The sequence below is a fragment of the Phyllobates terribilis genome, unplaced genomic scaffold (genome assembly GCF_046119375.1).
Source record: "Phyllobates terribilis strain yellow unplaced genomic scaffold, ASM4611937v1 Scaffold_1__5_contigs__length_1240528914, whole genome shotgun sequence".
NCBI lineage: Eukaryota > Metazoa > Chordata > Amphibia > Anura > Dendrobatidae > Phyllobates > Phyllobates terribilis.
Genome location: NW_027362761.1, coordinates 21,252,195 through 21,269,191, shown reverse-complemented (window position 1 = coordinate 21,269,191; position 16,997 = coordinate 21,252,195). Strand labels below are relative to the sequence as shown.

The window sequence follows — 16,997 nt, the reverse complement described above, 5'->3', positions numbered from 1 at the left end:
CACGCTCTGACGCGCACGCTCTGATGCTCTGACGCTCATGCTCACGTTCTGATGCTCTGACGCTCACGCTCTGACGCTCGCGCTCTGACGCCCACGCTCACGCTCTGACGCTCACGCTCTGAAGCTCACGCTCTGAAGCTCTGATGCTCTGACGCTCACGCTCGGACGCTCACGTTCATGCTCTGACGCTCACGCTCTGACGCTCACACTCAGACTCTGACGCTCACGCTCGGATGCTCACGTTCACGCTCTGATGCTCACGCTCACACGCTCACGCTCTGACGCTCACGCTCTGATGCTCTGACGCTCAAGCTCTGATGCTCTGACGTTCACACTCTGATGCTCTCGCTCTGACGCTCGCGCTCGGACGCTCACGCTCTGACGCTCACGCTCTGACTCTGACGCTCACGCTCTGACGCTCACGTTCTGACGCTCAAGCTCTGATGCTCTGACGCTCACGATCTGATGCTCTGACGATCACGCTCTGACGCTCACGCTCTGAAGCTCTGACGCTCACGCTCAGACGCTCCTGCTCTGACGCTCACGCTCGGACGCTCACGCTCAGATTCTGACGCTCTGACGCTCACGCTCTGACGCTCACACTCGGACACTCACGCTCGGACGCACACGCTCGGACGCACACGCTCGGACGCACACGCTCGGACGCACACGCTCGGACGCACACGCTCGGACGCTCACACTCTGACGCTCCCACGCTCACACGCTCACCCTCACACGCTCACACCCTCACATTCTCACCCGCTCCCACGCTCACCCTCCCACGCTCACCCGCTCCCACGCTCACCCGCTCCCACGCTCACCCTCCCACGCTCACCCGCTCCCACGCTCACCCGCACCCACGCTCACGCGCTCCCACGCTCACGCGCTCCCACGCTCACCCGCTCCCACGCTCACCCTGTGCTAGCCGGTCATCTCCCGGCTGCTCGCAGCAGAAGTACCCAGACCGGCGGCCTCGCTCCCCGGTCCTCCAAAATTCATTAGGGGCCCCAGGGGGATACATTGGGGGGTTAATTTAAAGTAGTGCGCAACCCATTTAAACACTGCTTTGCTGATTAGTTGCGCCCGGTCGGCCGCATACATATTCTAGAATACCCAATGCGTTAGAATCGGGCCACCATCTAGTGTCTTATATTCTAGGTTCTTCAAAGTAGCCACCTTTTGCTTTGATGACTGCTTTGCACACTCTTGGCATTCTCTTGATGAGCTTCAAGAGGTAGTCACCGGAAATGGTTTTCACTTCCCAGGTGTGCCCTGTCAGGTTTAATAAGTGGGATTTCTTGCCTTATAAATGGGGTTGGGACCATCAGTTGTGTTGTGCAGGAGTCTGGTGGATACACAGCTGATAGTCCTACTGAATAGACTGTTAGAATTTGTATTATGGCAAGAAAAAAGCAGCTAACTAAAGAAAAACGAGTGGCCATCATTACTTTAAGGAATGAAGGCCAGTCAGTCCAAAAAATTGGGAAAACTTTGAATGTGTCCCCAAGTGCAGTTGCAAAAACCATCAAGCGCTACAAATAAACTGGCTCACATGAGGACCGCCCCAGGAAAGGAAGACCAAGAATCACCTCTGCTTCTAAGGATAAGTTTATCCGAGTCACCAGCCTCAGAAATTGCAGGTTAACAGCAGCTCAGATTAGAGACCAGCTCAATGCCACACAGAGTTCTAGCAGCAGAAACATCTCTTCAACAACTGTTAAGAGGAGACTTTGTGCAGCAGGCCTTCATGGTAAAATAGCTGCTAGGATACCACTGCTAAGGACAGGCAACAAGCAGAAGAGACTTGTTTGGAATGGACATTAGTCCAGTGGAAATCTGTGCTTTGGTCTGATGAGTCCAAATTTGAGATCTTTGGTTCCAACCACCGTGTCTTTGTGCGACGCAGAAACGGATGGACTCTACATGCCTGGTTCCCACCATGAAGCATGGAGGAGGAGGTGTGATGGTGTGGGGGTGCTTTTCTGGTGACACTGTTGGGGATTTATTCAAAATTGAAGGCATACTGAACCAGCATGGCTACCACAGCATCTTGCAGCGGCATGCTATTCCATCCGGTTTGCGTTTAGTTGGACCATCATTTATTTTTCAACAGGACAATGACCCCAAACACACCTCCAGGGTGTGTAAGGGCTATTTGACCAAGAAGGAAAGTGATGGGGTGCTACGCCAGATGACCTGGCCTCCACAGTCACCAGACCTGAACCCAATCAAGATGGTTTGGGGTGAGCTGGACCGCAGAGTGAAGGCAAAAGGGCCAACAAGTGCTAAGCATCTCTGGGAACTCCTTCAAGATTGTTGGAAGACCATTTCCGGTGACTACCTCTTGAAGCTCATCAAGAGAATGCCAAGAGTGTGCAAAGCAGTCATCAAAGCAAAAGGTGGCTACTTTGAAGAACCTAGAATATAAGACATATTTTCAGTTGTTTCACACTTTTTTGTTAAGTATATAATTCCACATGTGTTAATTCATAGTTTTGATGCCTTCAGTGTGAATGTACAATTTTCATGAAAACACAAAAAATCTTTAAATGAGAAGGTGTGCCCAAACTTTTGGTCTGTACTGTATATGGACCTGTTTATTTAATGCTTTTATAGTCTTTATCAAGAAGGCATTGTTCACAATGTAATAATGCAGAGCAGCCTAAGAACATGCCCCAGAGATTCCTGTGAGACCCGTCCCCTTGGTAAATACCATAAAAATTAGCACTAAATAAAAAGACCCATATCTCTGGAACTGTATGGCGAATTAAAAAAAAATCAGAATAATCAGGTGAGCAGAAGGAATAAAACAAGAGCAAACATTGGCCACTTTTGACCTAGTGACGGGTCCTTTTTTATTTTATTAACTTTACATGCTAGACATAATACTCTATCATGGTCTGGATTTATAGGACTATCCAATAGGATTTGAGACTATCTTTACCTGAATTTGGGGTGATTTTAATATTCACAGGTGATTGCTGTGTACATTTCTGGATGCTAGATTATACATACAGGAATACTTATTTGTTATATTGAATCAGGAACATTTTAACAGATTATAAATAAAAGTTATGTTTTAATATAGGATTCACATTATTCAACAAAAAGATGATGGGAAAATAATTTTTATGCTAGAAGAAAAACTATAAATTACTTAACCAGCTATTAGTAAATGTTTCATAGAAGAATGATGAATTATCCTCATAGGGATGAAAGGACCATTGTTAAAGGATATTTATAGTGGGTGTGTCTGGCTCTGGCACAATAAGCAGATACACATCAGATTACTGCCAAAAATAAGACATTTAAAAGTAGGTAATTGCCATCTATCCAGAAGGCTCGTTCTAATATTCTATTCAAATATGACTTGGTATGTTGACAAATAAGCCACTAAAACCATGTCATTTTTTCTTCTTTTCAGGCATGCACCTGAATCACTTTCAGATAATATGTATTCCCGAGAATCAGATGTCTGGAGTTTTGGAGTCCTGCTCTATGAACTGTTTACATATTGTGAAAGAAGCTGCAGTCCCTCAGCTGTAAGACACTGACATTAAACAAAGCTAAAAGATAATCCCAATAAAGCAATTTTAATTTTAAAATAATTTTTATAACATGTTTCTTCATTTTTATAGCAATACCGTCATATGATGGGACCTCACAATTCCCAGCAAACTGTTTGTGGACTTGTGGAACTGTTACGAACCGATAGAAGACTGTGTTCTCCGTGCAGATGCCCAGTGGAGGTAAGCACAATCACAACACTTTTTTATTTAGGCAAGGACTCTTTTTGTTGCCTTGTCCTTTTGGTATCAGGTGTGTTGTCATAAGGCTGCTTAGTGATCCCTGTCATTACTGAATGCCAGAACTCAGACTGACAATAAACAATGGTTGTAGCCTGTACTTATAATTACAGTGTCATTGTTAGTCACTGTAATTAGCATTAATTACAGTTTATTGTTAGTAACTGAAATCAGCATTGCTTACAGTGTCATTGTTAGTCCACTTACATTATTTAGTTAGTGTAATGCTATGTGACACATCCCTCAGACAGGCAGAGGTAACTTATCGCTACAAGTTTCTTCAATCATCAGGGGTGTGTAAGACCCTCAATTCATCAAGTCCGGCAATTTTCAACTTGATGAGTGGGTGCTGTGGAGTTAGAAGATTCACTAAGAGACATAAGCCACTGGCAACTGGCATGCACCTCCACGCATCTTGCCACTGGAGTAAGATTTGTGGCTTAAGAAATGCCACAGTACGTCATGAACTAGATGAGCTGTGGCGTCACACCCCCATCCCACCCCAGCTTTGTGAATTTTGAAAACATCAAAAGTCCCAAAATGTTTGCACAACTCTGAGCCCGGTTTAAAAGTTTTGATGAATCGGCGCGAATGTAATTTTTTTATGTACTAAAAGATTGGATAGAAGCCAAACCAGAATCCCAATTGCAGACACGTTGTTTTGGGGTATTGCCCCTCGTCAGTGCAAAGTATGAGATCTGATTTGGCTAGGTGAGAGGCTTAAGAATGGGATCTAAGAGGTAAGGTTTCTCCTTGTGGAGAGTGACAAGCGAGGTCTGGCATGCCTGGTCAAATAAGCAATCCTTGTTTGGCTTTTATCCTAATTCATATTGCATGGCTCGTTAAAGGGTTGATACTGACCTGTAGGATTGTTACTTCCAATAGATGTCACTAAAGTTCAAGTCCTCTTCCTCTCTGAAGAGACAATTTGCAAATTTAATTTCCCAGAGGAGCATACAAGTCATTTAACTCTCCTCATGATGGCATAACAGGCCTAGCTTGTCACTCTCCACAAGGAGAAACCTTACCCCTTGGGAAAATAGCAAAATTTGAGAGTCCTCAGTGGCTGATACCTTTTAATGGCTAACTGAAAAGATGGTAATAAATAGCAAGTTTTCCAGACTACTCGGGTCTCATCATCAGGCTCTGTATGACACGAAATCTGAAAAGTCACATATTTGTATGCAACATGACACAGGAATAATGACATAAATAAGACAACTAGCGTGAAGCAGAAGGGGAGAAACAGTTGTGGCAATAAATATTGGAGCAGTTCATAGATAAGAAGTGTGAAAGTTTTTTTGTCCCCTGATTGAGGTCTGGTCCTGGGTTTTAATGCCTCCAAAACTTCTGAGAAGCACATTCCTTAATTGATGTTGTTACGCTCACGCCCGGACTGACTGGCGTGAGCATGGTTAGTGATCCCACTGGACCATGAACCGAGGAGTGCCTGGAGGGGCGTAACTAAGTATCAACTCGGTCCGACCAAGGTCGCACGGTGGCTCAGTCGACTCCGTGAACCAGGGAGGAACCGAGCAGAGGGACCAGGTGCTACTCCAGGTCAGACCCCGGTCACAGCTGTTGACCCACACCGGGGAATGCAGGAACGGGCAGACACGGCTGGTGTGTAGACAGGTGGGTACTGGCAGGCACAGCTGGTATGCAGACAGGTTGGTACTGACAGGCATGGCTGGTATGCAGACAGGCGGGTACTGGCAGGCACAGCTGGTAAGTAGACAGGCAGGTACTGGCAGGCATGGCTGGAATGCAGACTGGCAGATAGTGGCAGGTATGAACGCAGGCTGGATAGGGACCAGTACAGACTGGGATACAGGAACAGAGCCGCGGGTGTGGTGGACTAGCAGAGCAGAACCGCAGGCGCGGAGGACAAGCGGGGCAGAGCAGAGTGAAACCGCAGGTGCGGTGGACAAGCAGAGCAGAGCGAAACCGCAGATGCGGTGAACAAGCAAAACGAAACCGCAGATGCGGTGAATAAGCAGAGCAGAGCGAAACCGCAGGTGCGGTGAACAAGCAGAGCGGAGCAAAACCGCAGATGCAGTTTCGCTCTGCTCTGCTTGTTCACCGCATCTGCGGTTTTGCTCCGCTCTGCTTGTCCACTGCACCTGCAGTTTCGCTCTGCTCTGCTTGTTCACCGCAGGTGCAGTGGACAAGCAGAGCGGAGCGAAACCGCAGGTGCGGTGAACAAGCAGAGCGGAGCGAAACCGCAGGTGCAGTGGACAAGCAGAGCAGAACGAAACCGCAGGTGCGGTGGACAAGCAGAGCAGAGCAAAACCGCAGGTGCGGTGAACAAGCAGAGCTGAGCGAAACCGCAGGTGCGGTGGACAAGCAGAGCGGAGCGAAACCGCAGGTGCGCTGAACAAGCAGAGCAGAGCGAAACCGCAGGTGCGGTGAACAAGCAGAGTGAAACTGCATGTGCGGTGAACAAGCAGAGCAGAGCGAAATCGCAGGTGCAGTGAACAAGCAGAGCAGAGCGAAACTGCAGATGCGGTGGACAAGCAGAGCAAAACCACAGATGCGGTGGACAAGCAGAGCAGAGCAAAACCGCAGGTGCAGTGGACAAGCAGAGCAGAACAGAGCAGAAAGTGCAGGCAGACAGGACTGGGCTCTGTTCACATGGAACAGACTGGAAAATACAGGAAGATAGTTAGAACACAGGAGGTAGATACGGAGGCAGGGAAATGGGACAAGCAGAACCAGATACACACAAGGTACATACAATGAAGTAGCGAGTGGACACAAAACTCACAAACAGAAGTACAGAGACAACGAGTTGGAGTTAGGTGCAGCTTCAGACACTGCAGGAAAAGGGAAGGTTCGGACATAGAGTCAAACAAGTAACGGGCTAGGACACAGTTCAGACAGGAACTGAACCAGGAAGAAGATACAGGAATGAGCCTGGATATACAGCCCCCAGGGTGGCGGGAACAGACTAGAAGTCACAGATACAGGTAACAGACCTGGGTATACAGCCCCCAGGGTGGCAGAAACAGACAAGATACAGGACAGGACCTGGCAACTCAGTTGCAAGGAACACACTGAAGGAAAGTGTTGCTCAGGCACCTCCTATTGGGTGGAGGGGGTTTAAGTATCCTGTGACTTACAACAATAGGCTGGGGAGGCATTAGGAGTGGGCATACAGTAACTATAAGAATCAGGCAGTAACCGCGCCGCCACCCTAAGCAATCAGACAAGAGACACAGCAGGTACTGGAGCAAAGTGTGCAGCCTGGCCTGATAGGTAAGATGGCGGTCTTGCATGGTGGGAGGTGGTAAGCCATGCCAGCACGCCGCCAGGGATGTTACAGATGTAGAAAGACATAAATCCAAGTGACACATTCATTCCTGCTCTGAGAGTGTCAAAGGTTGTCACACATTTGTATTCCTAGACATTTGTCTCTCTGGGGTTTGAAGTTACATTTTAGTACCAGCAATTTCATGTCCATGATGCTGTGATCAGGGCTACAAAAATGTTTGGGCACAGGTAGATCTATTATTTTTTATTTTATTGTGTGATGATGAGAATTCATCCTTGTTCTAAATTTTTGTTCTATCTCCTCTTCATACAGACTCCCAGTCAAGACATTTGGTGTATATAATTAGCTACACTACATTATTAGTGGTGCAACTGAAAGTACTTGGGGTATTTTTTTAAGCAGTTTCAGTTTTGTTGTTTGGAAAATGAAGAAGAAAAGACTTTTTAACAAGCTTTTTTTTGGAGTTGCTAGCAATAGGTTTGTTGTTTTGAAAATGAAAAAGCTGTAGCTTTTTAATAAGCATTCCAAAAATGATCTCTTCTTTGAAAACAGCAATAGGTTTGCAGTTTGGAAAGTGATGAAGCAATGACTTTTTAAGAAGCCATCCAAAAATGATCTTTCTTTTTGGGATCAGCAACAGGTTTGCTTTTAAGAAAATGAAGAAGCAATGGCTTTTTGGAAAGCCATGCAAAAAATGATCCCTTTATCGGAGCAGATTCAGGTTTACTTACTCTGCACAGTGTAGACTTCCCGTCAGAAGTGCAATATATCTATAGAACACAATGCACAAGCATGACCCGGTACGGCCAATATGGTTTCTTAACTGATGGCTTACCTTCTCCCACCTTACCCCAAGGATCCCGTGATCCTGTCCCAAAAATAAAAACACTACAACCAGTTATTCTTTTGGATAATTTGGGCCACAGCGGCCATTTTATTAACAAACAACAATAACATTCAAATTAACAATAAAATAAATATAAATATGGAGGGAGGGTTCTTGAAGCTAAAAGATCTGGCTTTAAAATAAACTATAAGAAATCAACCGCCATGTTACCCTCAGCCGTGCCGCACCAGCTCAAGGGCACCAAACTTCCACAGTCCGTGAAAGACCAACCAACTAAAAGCTCCCAGGGTAAAACCCCGTCCAGAGCCCAGAGCCGACTGCCAGATCACCCCCCACTTAATTTAAACGACCTGGAATTTTCCCAATTCCTTCAACCGACAATTCGGTACCAACTCCAAGAACCCCACCCCCCGCCAACCACGAACAGCCCTGAAACCTTAGGCTCGTGAGTGCCCCAAAGCCACCAATGCCATTTCAATCCCCTCCTGTATTGCCATGGCCCAAAGATCGATACCGATTGCATTCAGATGAACACCGTCCTCCAACCAGAAATTACCAATCCCAGATTCCAACTCAAAGTGCCTAACACTGATCCCCCCATTCCTTGACACAAAACTGGACACGGCCATATTTAACTTAACTCATGCCCTATTTATACCTTTTACCAATCTGGCCACCCGCCATTTTTTCCTAGGCACTATATCTGACCAAACCGTCAGTACCCCCGGAAACGAAGTCCACAACCTCAAAAAATCAAAACATATAACCCGAATAAACTCTCTCACGGGCCTAGCCCCCAAATCGTTCCCTCCCATATGTACGACCAAAATATCAGGTGTTCTGTTTAATCTAGCCGCCTTGTGAAACTCCGACATAACCCGGCTCCATACCATCCCCCTAAAACCTAGCCAACGGATAATCACCTGTTCCCTCGGTAATACCTGCGGTATTTAACGCCGAACATACGTCAAATAACGATCCGAACTCCACCTGCCAATTCGCTTTATCACCTCTGCCCCCAAGCAGCGCCTATCAATCCTAAAAGAATGTGAACCATACACATCTGGGCTAAGGCCCAACTCCGGCACCCCCTTTTTAAGGACGGCTATAAACTGAAACCTGGACAGGAATGTCCCGTCACAGTGACATAAAAGTGGGCTTGCTCTCCCTGACCACACTTGCCAATATGCCTCCAAGCACCTTCTTGGACACATCAACGCCCCGTCCACTCTACCTAACACAATGCACTTACCTCTGCCCAACTGATCAGTCTTTGCACGTCTAATCCAAAAATCGATACCCCCGGTCCAGCAGCTCATGTCTTCAGCTAATAAACCTCCCGCCCTGTTCCTACTGGGGGCGACCAATTCACCTACTCTCATTGCCCCGAAAAAAGCTAAGGAAAAAGCTAACTTAAATAGTGCCACCTCGAAAGTAAAACTACAAATCCTTTCCAAAACAACACCTAACCTTTCCAACATACATACCAAACGAGACTGGCCTACGCTTATCCAAAATCCTGCTACCTTTACGAAAACCTCTAAGTGCCTGCTTAACTAAAAAGGATTTTGTAACATCACACAATCCCTGCAATTTAAAACCGAATGCAAGCCTGGCAATAAATTTACTGATTCTAGATGCCGACCACTCTAACTCTGCAGCCTTACCAACTAAAAACAAAACCGCCCGGGTTCTATCCTCATCACTCTCTACCGCCCCCCAATGGGACACCCAGCTTAGCCATACTCGCCACAATGCCTCGTAAGAAGACCAGGTCGAACTCGAAACTGAATCCTGGATCAATATTCCAGCTCGTCCGTAACCAGCAGCCGCAACTGCCAAGGGCATTCCACTCCTGCGACTTCTGCCTCTGGTACCAGAGCCCGAAAATGCTCCCACTGGAAACGAGACAAAGCATCCGCTATGGAATTTTGCACACCTGGCACATGGACCGCCGAAATCCACGCATTTAACTCCAAACACCGGAGTACCAGTTCCCTGACCAGCTTAATAACCGGAGGAGACGAAGCCAACAAGCTGTTAATCACCGCCACCACACCCATGTTACCGCAGTGAAACCTGACTCTCCAATTCAAGAAAAACTCACCCCAAATCGAAACCGCGACTACAATTGGGATTAATTCCAGAAGAGCAAGATTCTTTGCAAGACACCTCTCCTTCCACGAATCAGGCCATTTTCCCTTACAAAAGGCCCCGTAGCCAAAACCGCCAGCAGCGTCCGAGTAAATCTCGCAATCAAAGCTGTCCAAAAACTCCTGCTGAATCAATGACTTGCCATTGTAATTGACCAAAAAACGCTTCCACACCAACAAATCCTCTCTGTGCTCTCTATTCAAACGAATAAAATGATGCGATGCCCGCACACCTGCTGTTGCCCTTGACAACCTGCGACAAAATATTCTGCCCATAGGTATAATCCTACAGGCAAAGTTCAATCTCCCTAACAGCAACTGCAGCTCCTTCAATGTCACCTTGCGCAATTTACTGATTCGCTCGACCTCCTGCTGGAGCAATGACAATTTATCCTCGGGCAATCGACACTCCATTCTATCCGCATCAATCAGTATTCCCAAAAAACTCAATACAGTACAAGGACCTTCCATTTTTTCTTTTGCCAATGGAACACCAAAACGTTCTGCCACCCACACCATGGCTGCTAACAAATTATGACAAACCAAAGAGTCTGGAGGACCTATGAACAAAAGTCATCCAGGTAATGAATAACGGACTGCACACCTGCAACCTCTCTGACCACCCATTCCAGAAAAGTACTAAAAGTTTCAAACAATGAACATGAAATCGAACAACCCATAGGCAAACACCTATCCAGATAATAACCTTTGTTCCAAAAACAACCCAACAACGGAATACTAGCCGGGTGAACCGGGAATAACCTAAAAGCTGATTCAATGACGGTTTTAGCTAACAATGACCCAGGCCCATACCTGCGCACCTATGACACCGCCGTATCGAATGAAGTATATTCTACCGAACATAATTCTGGCGCGATCCCATCATTGACCGAAAAACCTTTCGGATACGACAAATGCTGTATCAAGCAAAATTTGTTCGGCTCCTTCTTAGGCACTACCCCTAAAGGAGAAATGATCACCCCTTCAACCGGCAGATTCTCAAATGGCCCAGCCATACAACCTAACTCGACTTCCTTTGACAACTTAGCACTGACCACCTCCGGATGCAACAAAGCAGACCTCAAATTTTTAACGGAGAAAGGAACTTTAAGATCAGGTGGCGGGATCCTGAAATCTTCCAGAAAACCATTACCAATAACCGCAGCCTTCAATTTATCTGGATATCTACTTAGAAAGGGGGCCATCTCTAGCAGATTCACTGGAGTCACCCCCTTGACCATTACCCACTGACAGCTTTCCTTTTCCTTTCCTGAAGCATTTGGAGGCCACGTGGGAGCTCCCATTGCAATGGGAACACACATGTTTAAACTTACAGCTGTTTCCGTATTTGCACTGGCCGTCATTAAATTGTCAGCACGTTCCCAACTTCTCTTTTCCTCCCTGTGCTCCCTGACTACCGCCCCCTTGTCCTGCCAGTTGACTCCCGCTCCCTCCGCTCCCATGAAAGGACTGCCCGTACCTAGCCGGGGCCATCACTTTCAACCAAAGGCCAATATCTTTCTGATCCCACTTGATCTCCGGCTACACTGCCTTCCTCTGCCTGAATTGCTCTTTATACCTCAGCCATGTCTGACCCCCGTAAGTACGATGTGCTTCCCCAATCACATCTAAGTAACAAAATAAACCCGAGCAATTCTCAGGAAACTTCTCCCCAATGACACTAGCTAATATAGCAAAAGCTTGAAGCCAATTTACAAAAGTCTGAGGGATCAAGCACCACCTGTGCTTCTCCTCCTCCTCCTTTTTGCTATCATCCTTCTTCCCTTTATCCAAATTAAACTTCTCCAAGGAAAGGAGTGAGAAAATTTCGACATATTCATCACGCCAAATTTTCTCTTTCACCTCTTTTTTTAAATGCGCCCCCAATGGCCCCTCAAAGCACACATACACCTCACCCTTAGCCCTGTCATCCAACTTCACCGTATCCCCTTTGTCCTTTTCCGTCTGAACAGACACTGATACATCCGTAGATGCTACCTCTGTGCCCGCCGCAGACCCGACTACACCATAACTAGACTGTGGCAACACATCCTGACCTGGTAACCAGGCTCCTACGGGGGATGCCCTTGACCCACCGGCTGTTCCACCCTCCATTCTTCACAAAATCTGTGACATACTGTTCTGGATATCCCTAATCCCCGCTACTCGACGACCCCGGGACCACCTAAAGTCCCCCTACCTTGTACTACAAACTGACCACTACCTTCCCCACGAAAATACGGCCCCTGCGGGCGACAAACCAGACATAGAGTCATACTTACGCAGCTGCGCAGGTGCTGTGTCCCCGCCAGCCGGAAATCCTGAGTCCTGACGATCCCTTCCTCCGTCACGGTCGCCGCTGGAATCCGATCCCTCAGAATCCGTTCGCTGCTCAAGCCCGTGCCCCTGGCCTCCATGTCACCAGGGGGGACCTGAACAGTCACGGATGAGGAAGCCGTGCTTCTCACCAAGGATCGCCTCCCGCTGGACCTCTTTGCACTCCTGGACGCACCTCTGGGCCTTCTCCGACTTCCAGACCCAGGCACCCGGGCCTGGTCCGCACTGCCGGGACGAACGCTGCTGGGCAACGCGGTGTCGCTGCCCGCCTCTTCCTCCGCCCCGTGTCCTCCAAATGAGCCAGGCAGCAGGGGTTCCCTGGCCTGCTGCCTGCCCGCTGATGCCTGCCGTCCTGAACTCTTGGTCCTCCTCCCAGCAGGCACCCCGACAGGAGCATCACCAGTGGTGCCTGCCGCCTTGTGTGCGCCTCCTCCGTCCCTCCTGGCCCCTCTCCTGCCATTTTGGCCCCCTCTGTGGTTCAAATCGGGCCGGCCCGGCCCGGCTGCAGCGCGCATGCGCCGGTCTGCTGGGGCCCGGACCCCTGGCACGGGCAGCGCTGTTCCCGCAGGCTGCACATTCGGTGCGGCCCTCACTTCCGGCGCGGCCCCGACTTCCGGGCGGGCTGCAATCCCTGCTGTGCTGCGCCAACAGGCCGGCTGGACAGATTCCTGCCAGGGCGAGCGCGGCGGGAAGGGACCGCGCCGTCACTCTCTCTCCCCGCAGGGTCCCCGGAGGGGCTCCGGAGCCTGCGTCTGCTGCTCGCTGATACCTCCGGCAACAGTTTCTCCGGGGGCCGGGTCCTCCTGCTCCTACTCCCCGCTCCTGACGGCGGATCCTAGTTCCCGGCTGCTCCAAGCAGAGCAGACAGCTGGGCCTGGAGCCATCCATCGCTGCATGACCGGGCGACATCTCTCAGCTGGACCACCACTCCATCTTCAGGTAATTCCTCGTCTGCTGCTCCTCCAGGGATGGCGGTTTTCCCGCATTTTTCCTTTTATATCCTCCTCTCCCACTGCCCGCCCCCCAAACTTCCCACTAGCCAATCCCCATAACTGCCACTTTTAAAATGGGAACCTCCAGGCCAATCCTGGTCATGGGGGGCTTCCCTCTAGCTGTGCCTGTCTCCAGCCCCCTCCTGGAGATGTGTGGTTGTCTGTCCGCAGTGGCAGTGCCAGCAACTACATAGAATAGAATATGATGAGATAGGAGATGTGTAAGGCCAGCACTGGTATTTCCGACAGCAGTACAGTATAGCTATAAGTGTATAAGCAGTTGTATTGGCAGTGGCAGCAGCACATTACAGAACATGATGGAATATGAAGGCACAGGATAGAATATTATTGGACAGGCCAGGAGATGACCAGCTGTGTAGGCCCAGCACTGGCAGCGGGAGAAAATGTGGTAAAGAAAGGTCATTTTGACATCTATTTTCTAACAAGTATGAAACTCACTCTAAACTAGAGCATTCTCTCATGCTAGAGTATTGCACTACTATTGTAACCTCTATAATCTTAAAAATAATCACTCTTTAACACAACCCTTTCCCCAACGTATTGAAGGACATTTTCGACTATTTAAACCTCCCTCAAATCACTAAGAAAGAGTTTGAAACTTTAAGCAAACGCTTTACCTTAATAGAAATACTTTGAAGTCATTAATTAAAGAATAATAAATCTCTACGCCCAGATTGGCTGACTAATGAATTTTTATTAGTCCATACATTAGCACAGTGGTCCCCAACCTTTTTTGCACCAGGGACCGGCTTGAAGCAAGATCATTTTTCCATGGCCCAGCAAGGAGGGGGTGGGGTGGGCGGGGCTTTGGTCATATGGGGGCGGGGTAATGGAGGGATTTGGAGTTTAGTGCATACTTATCATATAGTGTAGACCAGGTCCCCGCCAGGAGCTATGCCAGGAGCCCCACATAATGTGCTGTGCCAGGAGCCGCATCACTGAGGCCCCATCACGCCCTGCAGCAGGACAGGGCAGCTGTCCTGACAGCTGCTGTTCAGCTGCATTTACTTCATCCCAGGGGCGGACACAGACTGTAGTGGGCCCCTGTGCAAGAAATTTTGGGGGGCCCCCCCCGCCCTTCATAAGGCAACAAAGTTATGTAAACATAACCCCCCCATGTGCATCTCTCACCCCCCCATCTGCAGCTCACCCCCCGTGCATCTCTCATCCCCCCCCCGTGCATCTCTCATCCCCCTCCGTGCATCTCTCACCCCCCCCCGTGCATCTCTCATCCCCTCCGTGCATCTCTCACCCCCCCGTGCATCTCTCATCCACCCCCCGTGCATCTCTCATCCACCCCCCGTGCATCTCTCCTCTCCCCTCCCCCCATGTGCATCTTTCATCTGTCCCCTCCCCCCATGTGCATCTCTCATCTCTCCCCTCCCCCCCATGTGCATCTCTCATATCTCCCCTCCCCCCCATGTGCATCTCTCCCCTGCCCCCCATGTGCATCTCTCATCTCTCCCCTCCCCCCCATGTGCATCTCTCATCTCTCCCCTCCCCCCCATGTGCATCTCTCATCTCTCCCCTCCCCCCATGTGCATCTCTCATCTCTCCCCTCCCCCCCATGTGCATCTCTCATCTCTCCCCTCCCCCATGTGCATCTCTCATCTCTCCCCTCCCCCCATGTGCATCTCCCATTCCCCCCACTCCTAGATAATTGTATTTAAAAAAAAATAAAACTTGTTATACTTACCCCCATGCGATCCCTGCAGAACCCTGGCGCTCGTCCAAATCGCTGACACCAGGTTCTCCTGCCTTCCGGTCATGTGACGGCGCCGTCACATGACCGGAAGTCAGAGGAATTATGAGATGTCCTGGACCCGGCGCTTTGCATGGGGCCGGGGGCCCCATGAGGAGAGAGACGCACAAGAGGGGGGCTCCGAGGGGGCTCCTACCGGCCGGGCCCCATACTGGAGTCAGGGCAGTCATGCCCTGATGGCGGCCCTGCTGGAGGCTGGAGGGGCCCCCTCGGGGCCCCCGTTCAATGAACCGGCTGCACGGGCGGTAGTTCCGCCCCTGCTTCATCCTGCTTCAGGACCTGTGGTGACATCACAGTTATGTACCTTGATGTCATCACAGGTCCTCTACAGGTCTACCCTGCGGGAGTCTAGAATAGCGGGCAGCATCCACCCCACACAGTGTGCTCTGAGCCACCGCAGACCAGAGCACACTGTCAATGTTTAGTGATTGTCTGTGGCGGTGCCGCGGACCGGCTGAAAAACCCCAACGGCCCGGTCCTGGTCCGCGGACCGGCGGTTGGGGACCTCTGCATTAGCACACTGTCTACTTAAAGTCTGACAACCAAGAAGAGGTCAGATTGGACACCTCCACCTGGACACAACCCTCATTTGGATACATATATAGACTCCTTCAGACATGTGATAAAATCCACCATCCTAGACACAAACAGGAGACAAGCATCCAACATCAGTGCCCAGGAGAGAAAGGCCATACAATCTTTGAAAACCAACAAAGAAATCATCATTAAACCTGCTGACAAGGGCGGTGCAATAGTGATGATGAACACATCAGACTACCTGAAGGAAGCAAACAGACAACTGATGGACACACGCTACTACAAAAAATTGCAGTCTGAGCCTACACAGGACTATTACAAGGAACTAAACAAGTTGGTATCTTGTCTGCCTGATTAATCCATAAGACCTGATGACCTGATACCAGAGAGTCCAAGAATAGGGACATTCTATATGCTTCCCAAAATCCACAAATCTGATAATCCAGGAAGACCAATAATTTCATGTGTGGGCACCCTTACTGAGCAAGTTTATGGATGGCTAGAGTGTGTTCTTAAACCACTGGTAAAGATTACACCCAGCTACATTCAGGACACGTGGAGAAATACAAGAGAAAATATGCGATATAAAGGCCCACAATGTACTTCAAAGAGTAAAAAATGCAATCTTTATTAGTTATAGGTCGATAAAAGATCAATAAGGTTACATACGGAGTACAACACACAAAAGTTCATGTACAGGATTGAAAAAAGGGGTAACTCAAGCCCCAGCATAAAAGGCCCCACAAAAAATAGTGAAGGTTCATTTACTGAAACATGGTCTTCAATTTTGAAAAAACGGACATAAAAAGCAATGTATATAAGACCAGTTAGAGACAAAGTACAAGTACATAGATAGTAGACTAGTCAGCCCAACTAGCTATCATGTATAATAATATATATAAAGCCAATATAGGCAATCACACAACAATATCTTCATGTAATTTTTATGAGAAATTTTAGCGCATAAATTGGCCAATTCATGTGTACCTGATAGCCGCGGTAAGGCGTTTCTCGATGTCAGGACCTAACAATGTGAATACCTCTCTAAGAGACCTCCGTCTGCTTATGTGTGGGAAAGTCAGATCCTGATGCAAAAATGTTTTCATTTATTTCTATTTTTTACAGCAGTTATGCTATTCATATTTCATACTTCATATTTACATACTCAGTATTACAGTGTGCTACGTTATTTGTTCATTGTATATGGAGGTAGCTCCTCTTAGTAGGCACCTGTTCACACCTATTTCTTGTAGTGGAAGTGCCGTCAT

The 16,997-nt window shown here is 48.5% G+C and overlaps 1 protein-coding gene across 1 annotated transcript in view; it reads left to right on the top strand.

Annotated features, from left to right (window-relative positions):
• JAK3 (Janus kinase 3) overlaps positions 1-16,997 on the top strand; it is a 792,993-nt gene that overhangs the window by 731,838 nt on the left and 44,158 nt on the right. The window contains exons 22-23 of the mRNA XM_073658556.1: positions 3,425-3,542; positions 3,639-3,749. Coding sequence (XP_073514657.1) covers positions 3,425-3,542; positions 3,639-3,749 — 229 coding nt within the window. The remainder of the gene's footprint in view (positions 1-3,424; positions 3,543-3,638; positions 3,750-16,997) is intronic.